This window comes from Dermacentor albipictus, unplaced genomic scaffold (assembly GCF_038994185.2).
Source record: "Dermacentor albipictus isolate Rhodes 1998 colony unplaced genomic scaffold, USDA_Dalb.pri_finalv2 scaffold_26, whole genome shotgun sequence".
In the NCBI taxonomy this organism is placed as follows: Eukaryota; Metazoa; Arthropoda; class Arachnida; order Ixodida; family Ixodidae; genus Dermacentor; species Dermacentor albipictus.
Window position 1 is genome coordinate 2,859,465 of NW_027225580.1, and position 11,441 is coordinate 2,870,905.

General features: G+C 45.6%; 1 protein-coding gene across 1 annotated transcript; it reads right to left on the reverse strand.

Moving 5' to 3' along the window:
* Window positions 1-10,920: 10,920 nt before the first annotated feature.
* LOC139052519 (uncharacterized) lies at window positions 10,921-11,241 on the reverse strand. The gene has a single exon (XM_070529635.1). The coding sequence runs from the start codon at window positions 11,239-11,241 to the stop codon at window positions 10,921-10,923; it is 321 nt and encodes a 106-aa protein (XP_070385736.1).
* Between the last annotated feature and the right edge of the window lie 200 nt (window positions 11,242-11,441).

An 11,441-nucleotide genomic window follows, 5' to 3' on the forward strand; every position in this document is an offset into this window, starting at 1 on the left:
TGGCTCGGCCAGCGAGAGGAGCATCATAACTCCGCAGCGTCTAGCCTGTCGGGGACCATCTACTTCTCGCTACTGGGTGCCGCGACATCGATATGGAATCGATAGCTGCCGATTTCCAGTTAGCTGAACTTAACGAATGTGTATACCGCTGTCTATCTTACTAGAACAAAAGGAAGCTTTGTGTCGTAACTCAACGGGCCGGGGCATGCCCAACGCGGCTTGGAGAGCTCCGAAATGTTTATACCAAATAAGCTAGCATTATACTACTGCAGTTGTCATCATCATCGTCATCATCAGCCTGGTTGCGCCCACTGCAGGGCAAAGGCCTATCCCATGCTTCTCCAACCACCCCGGTCATGTACTAATTGTGGCCATGCCGTGCCTGCAAACTTCTTAATCTCATCGGCCCACCTAACTTTCTGCCGCCTTCTGCTACGCTTCCCTTCCCTTGGGATCCAGTCCGTAACCTTTAATGACCATCGGTTATCTTCCCTCCTCATTACATGTCCTGCCCATGCCCATTTCTTTTTCTTGATTTCAACTAAGATGTCATTAACTCGCGTTTGTTCCCTCACCCAATCTGCTCTTTTCTTATCCCTTAACGTTACACCTATCATTCTTCTTTCCATAGCTCGTTGTGTCGTCCTCAATTTGAGTAGAACCCGTTTCGTAAGCCTCCAGGTTTCTGCCCCGTAGGTGAGTACTGGTAAGACACAGCTATTATATACTTTTCTCTTGAGGGATAATGGCAACCTGCTGTTCATGATTTGGGAATGCCTGCCAAACGCACCCCAGCCCACTCTTATTCTTCTGATTATTTCCGTCTCATGATCCGGATCCGCCGTCACTACCTGCCCTAAGTAGATGTATTCCCTTACGACTTCCAGTGCCGCGCTGCCTATTGTAAATTGCTGTTCTCTCCCGAGACTGTTAAGCATTACTTTAGTTTTCTGCAGATTAATTTTTAGACCCACTCTACTGCTTTGCCTCTCCAGGTCAGTGAGCATGCATTGCAATTGGTCCCCTGAGTTACTAAGCAAGGCAATATCATCAGCGAATCGCATGTTGCTAAGGTATTCTCCATCAACTTTTATCCCCAATTCTTCCCACTCCAGGCCTCTGAATACCTCCTGTAAACATGCTGTGAATAGCATTGGAGATATCGTATTTCCCTGTATGACGCCTTTCTTTATAGGGATTTTGTTGCTTTCTTTGTTGAGGACTACAGTGGCTGTGGAGCCGCTATAGATATCTTCCAGTATTTTTACATATGGCTCATCTACACCCTGATTCCGTAATGCCTCCATGACTGCTTAGGTTTCGACTGAATCAAACGCTTTCTCGTAATCAATGAAAGCTACATATAAGGGTTGGTTATATTCTGCACATTTCTCTATCACTTGATTGATAGTGTGAATATGGTCTATTGTTGAGTAGCATTTACGGAATCCTGCCTGGTCCTTTAGTTGACAGAAGTCTAAGGTGTTCCTGATTCTATTTGCGATTACCTTAGTAAATACTTTGTAGGCAACGGACAGTAAGCTGATCGGTCTATAATTTTTCAAGTCTTTGGCGTCCCCTTTCTTATGGATTAGGATTATGTTAGCTTTCTTCCAAGATTCCGGTACGCTCGAGGTTATGAGGCATTGCGTATACAGGGTGGCCAGTTTCTTTAGAACAATCTGACCACCATCCTTCAACAAATCTGCTGTTACCTGATCCTCCCCAGCTGCCTTCCCCCTTTGCATAGCTCCTAAGGCTTTCTTTACTTCTTCTGGCTTTACCTGTGTGATTTCGAATTCCTCTAGGCTACTCTCTCTTCCACTATCGTCGTGGGTGCCACTGGTACTGTATAAATCTCTATAGAACTCCTCAGCCACTTGAACTATCTCATCCATATTAGTAACGATATTGCCGGCTTTTTCTCTTAACGCACACATCTGATTCTTGCCTATTACGGGGTTCTAAACCTCATAGTTTGGTTTTCTGAAAATTTGCTATTTCTGCCAATTTTTAGGAAAAAGAATGACAACCTAAATAAAAAATTTGAAACAAACAGTCACTAGACTAAGCTTTTCTTTTAATTGCAACAAACGTCGTCAAGTTTGGTGCAATGGTTGCCGAGAAAAACGAATTCTCTGTTTGCATGTGTTTAGATAGCAGCACCCGAGCTAAAGCTTCCTGTTAACCCTGTTTCTAGTTAACTCCAAATGCGTCAAGTTAGCTTCACTATCATAGACACAGATTAACATGTTCGGGAATAGACAAGGAGAGAAGAGAGACTGGCGCAGCTTCAAGGGTCAAAGCCTAAATGGTAGCCGCGGCATGCTTTCCACCTCCTCGGTTGGAGCAGCCAGCGTCACCAGGTGAGCCGGTGCCTCCATGTGCCCAAGCATTGATGAGCGTGGAGGGCGCATTGCCGAGTGCCTCATAATGGTATCGGGCTCTGGCAGCGAAGAACGTTATGTGTCGTGTACAGACGCAGGGTCCGAGTCCCGCTGCGGGAACAGCGGCCTACGGCCGGAGGCTAAAACGGAAAAGTCTGATCAAGAGTGGCGGCCGGACCTGCTACAGGCATAGGAAAGCCGGCCGAAAGCTGTGTAGGATATCCTCAAGTAGCTGCTCTCCATGCCGCCCGAGATCGGCGCGCGTGGCCTTTTTCCCATGCCTTGGCTGCCCCATAGAGTCGCCCCTCCGGAACCAGCCATTTCTTGTTGTCTGAAAGGGCATGGCTAGCGCTGTTTCTATCCAAAGAGTTTGGTCTTCCTGAAAACCAAAACTCCGGTAGTGCCGTGGCAGCCACCGATGGTAGCGCTGCAGGCGGGAGGCCGGACGTTGCAGAGGTGATGTAGTCTTCAAGTTACCGCGACAACACCGAGATGGCATGCGTGTTCGCCACCAGTCTGCCTGGCGAGCCGTCCGAGAAGCCAGGGGCGACTTCCATGGTATTCACATCAGCGGTATCGATGACCGAGCAAACTGTGGTCCACATCCCTTGGCGGCTCGGAAGTCGAAGTAGGCCGAGGATGGCGAGGACGCACGAGGATGATGTGACGTATGCGTCACTCGATCCTCGAGGTCCGGTATGGGAGAACGCAGCTCTTACTAACGAGCTGGGTGAATAAGTGACAGATTTAACTTGCGATAACATGTTCAACAACGCGTTTTCTTCAGTTTGCACTAGTGAAGTGGGGACGCTTCCTCCTTCGCCTACCACAAATATACGATGCAACATGTTAGCCATCACATTCACAGCACCTGGGCTTTTATCTGTAATAGAAAATGTTAAGTTGTCTTCCTCATCTGGTATCGATGACATTAACTCTAAACTACTAAAAAACATGAAGCATATTTCTGCATCGTTTCTCTATTATTTTCACAGTTGCTTTCGACTGGCGCCATGCCAGGGGAGTGGAAGGTGGGGAAGGTCATTCCAGTCTACAAATCGGCTAATAAAATTTATCCACTAAATTACCGCCCTATCTCATTGACAAGTGTTCCCTGCAAGATCATGGAGCATGTAATATACTCTCAAATATGAACTTTCTAGACGCTAACAACTTCATTCATCGTTCGCAGCACGGATTCCGCAGGGGCCGATCTTGCGAGACCCAGCTTGCAATATTTCATGACGTTCATGTTGATCTTGATATATTAACATACAAACAGACGCCCTTTTTATGCATTACGCAAAAGCGTTTGACAAGATATCTCATCAACGCCTATTACTAAAGCTTTCTCGTCTGCATTAGCACCCTGATATCCGAAAATGGTTTGAGCACTTTTTAACCAACCGCTCGCAGTACATCTCATTTAATAACCACGCTTTAACATTGCACCCGTCACATCAAGCGTACCACAGGGGTCTGGCCCTGGCCCACTCGTTTTCTTAATTTGCATAAACGACTTACTCTTGGATGTGTGCTGTCATATCCGTATGTTTGCCGATGACTGGGTTATTTACGGCGCAGTCAAGACCATCACTGAGCAAACAGCTCTTCAATTTGTCCTTGACCGGGTGCAAGAATGGAGTGATCTTTGGCTGATGACGCTGAACTCTAATAAATGCAAACGTGTCTCATTTACCCGTGGTCATCACCCGCTTCGCTTTCCTTATCGGATTGGTGACCTCACCGTGGAATTAGTAGAATCTTATAAATACTTGGGTGTCATCTTGGCTAATGACCTAACCTGGAACGCGCATATCACTAATGTTATTTCATCGGCCAACGAAACGTTGAGATTTCTAAAACATCACCTTCGCTTTGCTCCATTGCATGTTAAACTGTAGCCCATAGATAATTGGTAAGAACGAAACTTGAATACGCATCTGCCATCTGGGATCCGCACCAAGCATATCTCGCCAATGCCAATCGCGCCACCAGGGATATTCGTTCCACATACACTTACAACCACAGCATATCATACTTCAAAAAAGCATCTTCCTTATCGCTTCTATCCTTTTGTCGCTGTTTCGCCACCCTCTCCCTCTTCCGCAGGTTCTTTTATTCGTCGCTTAATCGCCCACCATGCATTGTTCCCCCAAAGCGCCGGTCACGACGCATTGGCCATCCCCAGCAGGCAACACAACCACACTCACGCACAACTACATTTTCAACCTCGTTTTTCTACCGAGCATCTACAGACTGGAATGCCCTTCCTCATCAAGTCGCCCCCGTCACCTGCTCGTCACAAATTGTTCAAGATGTAACAACTCTTTCTTTACACAATTGAATGCATTATAACACTTCTTTGTATATGTTGTATCCCCACCCCTTATGTAATACCCCTACTACGTGGTCTTTAAGGAAATAAAAGGGAAAATGAAAAAAAAAAATGAAACAGGATCAAGGCGAAAGCCTGGAAGCTCACAAGGCATTCATTAAATTACTTGTCATTCTCATTCGAATGCATTTCTTATTACCCGTTTTCTCCCACCAAAGATCATGGGTTCGAGTGCCTTAATTACCTCGACATTAAGTAACCTTACCCTAATTACCACAAACGGTCGCGGGTCCAACTTCCACCAAAGGTTGAGGGTTTGAGTGCCGCAATTAACTCTATCTTGGTTAGCAGTACCTTAAATACTACGCCCTAATTAACACCAACTTTTGTGGTTTTGACTCGCGAAAAAGGATCCAGGGTTCGGTGTCTTAATTACTTCTACCTTAATTAACTGTACCTCAATCCACTTCACCCTTATTAACACCAAACGTCGTGGGCTCGAGTTACTTAATTAACTATATTTTAATTACCTTCGCCTTAATTAACGCCAAAGGTAGTGGGTTCGACTCGCGACCTTCACCATGTCAATTGGAATCCAAGTTGGAGATAGGCCGGTTCACCCATATCTCCATGTTGGGTCATGAGTTTGAGTGCCTTAACTTTCCCTTAATTAACAACAAAGGTCGTGTGTTCAACTTCCACCAAAGGTCAAGGTTGTGACTCCCACCGGAGGTCGTGTGTTAGAGTGCCCTAATGAACTCTATTTTATTGAACTGTGCCTGAATTTGCTTCACCCTATTTAACACCAAAGGTCGAGGGTTCTGGCCCCAATTTTGGGGACATTGAATTTTGGTGCCATAATGTCGAAAATCTTAATTTTTACACATGAGCCATTTAAGGACTTTGCTGTAATAAGGAAGACACCTCATGACTGGTGCAATCTATATTTTGACATTTACATGTTTGCATGTTAACAAAACATTTCAAACAAGGGCACGAGCTACTTGCCGACAGTGGTGGTAACTGTGGCATTAGTGTGCCTCAGCAGATGTACCACTGTGGACAAATGAAATGCGAACAGCGGAGCGTGTGGCCGAAGCATAACAAAAGGTACGGTGCATGTCGTAGGCCAGTCATCGTGCACGTGAGTGGGTGCGTGGTTTTCGCGCAGGGTGCAGCATTGCTCGCCCTACTACTAGACGTCACCCGCATTTTGTCTGAAAGTTGTTTTCTCATCTCTCCGCGGCAGTGCCATTCCTAGCTAGCAGTATACTGTTATGGTGGATAGCACCATCACTGCATCTGTAGCATGATATAGCTGGGATGCACCCAGTTACCTAACATCTGTTGATTTGCTTTTGTTACCACGATCAAGGCTGCCACTCTCTAATCATAATTTCAATAGCGCTAAAAATGTATTGCACTGGAGGAGCAACGACAGTGCTAGCCACCTTAACAGTAATCGCGCGTAGGAATGGCACCGCCATGGCTGGGTGAGAATACGAACTTCGAACGAAATACCGGTGGCATAATAACATTAGGACAAGCAGTCCCGCATTCTCTATCAAAACCACATGCGCGTGCACGTGTACAATGATGGCTGGCCGACGCCACACACTGCGTGTTCAGTTATGCTTCGGCGACACGCTCTGCTGTTCGCATTCCATTTGTATTCGATAGTACATCTGCTGTGGTACTTGCAGGCATGCAGCTCATTATTGCGTGAAAAGAAGGAAAAAAGCCATTAAATTTTCTATAAACCTCCTGCATCCCTAAAAGAAACATCTATTAGAGGTAACTTATGTCCGTCTGCGACATCCTTTCAATGTTGCAGCAACGTGATCGGTATGTGACTTAGATTATCCATAGTACATATTTGTGATGTTGTTTGGCGAAATATGCCACTTGTCGTGGACTTGTGGGCTTGTGGACAAGTGGACTTGCCACTTGTCGAAACGTTGGCTCCGGCTTTCACCTTATTCTCGTTTTGCTCATCGTCTTGAATTTCCATGTCCTGCATTCCCCGTGTTTTCCCGCTCTTGTTGGCATGCAGCACTGTGGTAGATATGTGAAATGCATTGGTGACATCATGTCAAATCAATGTTACATGTGCCGTACGGAGGTAAACATATGCAAATAAAATTGAACAGATGAGTACTCTTAGTCTTGGTCAGATTTTTTTATTTTTTTTAAGTGCCTGTTCAATATATTTTATGGTCTAACTATGTCTTCAGTACCAGAGAAACACTACAGATGGCCCGCGCGCCATGTTAGTGAAGACAACAGTTTTTTTTTGAAGTATTTTAATGCAATGTTGAGTTTATCTTCACACCGAAGTAACATACGTTTGTTGATACAAAAGATACACGCATGTGGTACTTTCGAAATTTACGTGAAACCATTGATATTAATTCATGTGAAGCTCTCAAGGCTCAACAGTGCATTGCGTACCGTCGTGGAATGAGGGCAATCAATACAAATGGCTCAATGCAGGTTTCATTGTGACGCAGTGTTGTGGCGAATATTCTCGCTTACTTGCGCTTCATATCTACTCTTGTGTCATCCGTATATGCGATGTTATGTGAGCTGGCACAGTAGACGACTTTGCGCGACCAGCCTCGAGCACCAAACCTTTATACTTTTTTTCCCGCGGAGAAGTGAGCCCCGCAGAATGTACGTGGCACTGCTGAGCATCCACAAGCCATATTCTGGAAGGGAAAGAATTGGGCGACGATTTTAAACAGCTTTTGGGAGATACTTACGTAGAAAATACAGTTTGGCGTTGAACGGGAAAAGATTAGGAGCGAGGAGAAAGTTGATATCAACAAGGGACCGACGCAGGGGTGCCTTTTATCCCCGCTTCTATTTATGATGTACATGATGAGGATGGAAAGGGCGCTAGAGGAAAGTAATATCGGGTTTGATCTTTCGCACAAAGCGGCGGGTACAGCAGGAGAGCCGCAGCTTCCAGGTTTGTTTTATTGGGACGACATTGTGTTACTAGCTAATAAGCAAAGTGATATGCAACGTCTGGCTAATATCTGTGGACAGGAAGGCGAGAATTTAGGTCTGCAATTTAGCGTTAAAAAATCTGGCTTTATGGTATTCAATGAAAACAGTGAACAGACAGTGTCACTTCAGGGCCAGGAAAGTCCTCGAGTAAAAGAATATAAATAGCTTGGTATATGGATAAACGAAGGCAATGGATGTATGTAAAAAATGAAAAAAACAGCAAAGGGAAAAAGAAATGTGGCCATAATGAAACACAGAGCGGTGCAGGGATAGAATAGGTACGAGGTACTCCGGTGTCTGTGGAAAGGTGTAATGGTTCCAGGACTTACATTTGGAAATGTGGTTGTTTGCTTGAAATCATGGGTACAATCAGGACTCGATGGCAACCAAAGATCAGTGGGACACCTCGCATTGGGCGCTTACGGGAAGACTACAAATGAAGCTGTGCAGGGTGATATGTGCTAGACAACCTTTGAAGTGGGAGAAGCTCACCGTAAGATTGATTATGAAGAGCGACTGAGGAATATGCAAGAAAGTAACGGGGCTGGGAGAATTTTCAGGTATTTGTACAGGAAAAAACATTCGTTCACAGTGGAAAAAAAGAACTAGGAAGCGTACGTGCACGTAGGCGAGCCGGGTGAGCAACATAGCAACAAAGAACGTCAAGTTGGAAGTCAGAGAGGCTGAGATAATCTCATGGGTGGCAGCAATAGAAAAGAAACTTGCTATGAGTAACTACTTAAGAGGAAAACAAAAACAGGAAAGAAACAATTTACGGTAACTGAAAGAGAAGCTCATTACTTTTCGAAACAACATCAGGATGCCTTAGAACAAACACGTATCAAGCGAGATATAAGAAGGAAGAAGAACAATGTTCTTGCTGTGGTAAAGCTAGGGAAACGATGGAAAATGTTTTATTAGAATGTGAAGATGTCTACCCGGCTGCCATTTTAGGCTCCCTGTCTCTAACTTGAAGCCCTTGAGTTCAGGGCTAACAGGGGGAAATTAAACATGTCTGTGATAGAGATTAGTAAGAGGTGATTGCAAGATTGGTGGAAGTAGGGAAACGAGAAACAACGGAGGCGCACAAAAACAAAGTTCACAATATGCGTTCACCAAGTTTGGTTATGCCAGTTCATCGTGTTTTTTTTTCTTTTCGTTTTTTTTCTTTTTTACCATAAGTACGTCATCAGGCAATATAATAGCATGAGCTTGGTGGCGCAACCTACACTCTAAGAACAGTTTACACCCTTTGGCTTGCCCCTTCTGCCACACAAAAATAATCGTCATCTGCGTTGATGCGTTTCCTTTCTTTATCGCTGTGAGCCCGGAACTTTCCAGTAACGAACGGCACGCGCGTTATCAGCATAGAACAGTTTACACCCTTTGGAGTGTCTCTTCTGATAACGCGCGTGCCGTTCGTCACTGGAAAGTTCCGGGCTTGCAGCGATAAAGAAAGGAAACGCACCAAGGCAGATGACGATTATTTTTGTGTGGCAGAAGGGGCAAGCCAAAGGGTGTAAACTGTTCTTAGAGTGTACGGCCCTGTTCGTAAGGGGACGCCCATACCATCTATCCATCCAGCCACGAAAGCAATATGAACCTCATCTACAAAGGCAAAGGTAATAATGATAAAACGAGCTCGTACATGCCAGTTACAGTAACGTTGGTGATATTAGACAGTTTTATTTTAGCGTTTGCGACCGAATTTCCGGAGTCCTCCACTACGGCGTGCCTTATAATCAGAAAGTGGTTTTGGCACGTAAAACACCATAATTAATTGCGACCGAACGTAAACGCATTACGTACGTGAAGAAATAGAGTCGGCCTTACTGCGCATGCTGGAAATGTTATTGGGTTTCTGTGGTTTACGTACGCTATGATAACATGCGTTATTTGGCGAGTTTAAGGTTCGTAATGTTTACGGACGCTAAGAAATCGCGTCGTCGAACATAGCGGCACCCATGGCTCCCGCTTCAGCGTGAATTCTCGTGATGGCTACGCTCTGACTCGCGTTGATTGCCAGTAACTATTGTAATGCGTTTTCGCCTTTTCTAAAGTCATGTGAAAGGTTTGTTATGAGCGCATAGCTCATCAATTTTCTGAGATCGTTCGGCGATCCTGGTTGCCGTAGGCCTAACGAGACGCGTCCACATTGCAACAGCAGAATGGTCGCTAATGGCCCGTCTTGGCTTGGATATGTTTGGCATGAGGCACCAGAGGGCGCCCGGTTTTAAAACGTCTTCTTTAGGTTTGCCTTTCCATACGGTAAACTAAAAGACTTGAAAGAACGCAAACCGTAACGTCCCGCAAAGGTGCTTACGTTTAACGTACGTAAGGCGACAAACGCTATCCTAAAACTGCCTATTGCACGTAGTAGTGACGGTGAAGAAGGTAGCAAAAGTGTAGTTGACGAAACTAGCGTTTTATTTGGCGAACCTATGCCCTCAAAAGCATGCTACACTCAAAGGAGAACGATAGCGGCGAGCACAATCGGCGATCGTCGAAAATCTGATATGCCGGTCAAGTGCGTCGGCGTTTATGCATGGGTCATAGAAGGATCCAGAATAACCGCGGGTGCCCGCGTGTCTTTCAGAAAGTTTTACGCAATTCGAGTCGCACATGCAATCAGATTATACAAGCTTCGGCGACAATTGACAGCAGATAAAACCATCAACAACATTAAAGAAGCTTCCGATACATGCGGGCGCGTGTATAGCATTTGTTAGACGAGTGATAACATTTGTTAGACGATGAAAAGTGGTCACCCGAAAAAGATAAACAAGTGCAAATGCCAACGCACCCCTCAAAAAGCATCGTCCCGATGCTACAAAAACAACCGGAGAACGAAAAAGGACACTTATTAAAGAAAACTAACAACACAACAAAGAAACGAAGTCCAACGTAACAAAGTGCAAAAAAAAAATGAAAGTCCAGAGTTCGGCTAAGCAAAGTCCACAAGTTTGTTAGCGCTGGTAGAACGGCTTAAGTCGCACAACATGGACTATTTCAGGTCGTCAGAGGCGTCGCTGTGATAGCGAAATGCCGGCTGGCACGACCTCGTAGTCGAGTGCGCCAATGTGTCAGGTGACCTTGTAGAGTCCGAAATAGCATCGCAATAGTTTCTCGCTGAGTCCTCATCGGCGTATCTGGCTCCAAACCCAAACACGGTCGCCGGGCACGTCATCGAAGATTGCAGTGTCGCCTGTCGGTCCTCTGCTGGTTCTTGATCCGCAGGCGGGTGAGCTGTCGGGCTGCTTCGGCGCGCTGGAGACAGGAAGCAACGTCAACATTTTCTTCGTTGGTGACGTGCGGCAGCAGGGCGCCGAGAGTCGTTGTCGGGTTCCTGCCGTAAACTAGCTTGAACGGCGCGACCTGTGTCGTTTCTTGCACTGCCGTGTTGTAAGCAAAGGTGACATACGGAAGCACCCCATCCCACGTCTTGTGTTCGACGTCGACATACATCGCTAACATGTCGGCGAGCGTCTTGTTCAGTCGTTCCATTAGGCCATTAGTTTCCCAGATAGCCAGATACATCCATTAGATGCGCATAATATAGTGCACCTTGGACATTCAGTACGTCTATTAGATACACAGATTTATCCAGAAAACATTGTATGGATGCGCTATGGATCATCGCTAACGCATCCAGAACATGTAAATGGTACGTTCTGGGGATGTCAAGGCTGGATATATGCAACATC

Bases quoted from the DNA above. Each gene is read 5' to 3' on its own strand.
- LOC139052519 (XM_070529635.1), bottom strand. From the start codon at position 11,241: ATGGAACGACTGAACAAGACGCTCGCCGACATGTTAGCGATGTATGTC.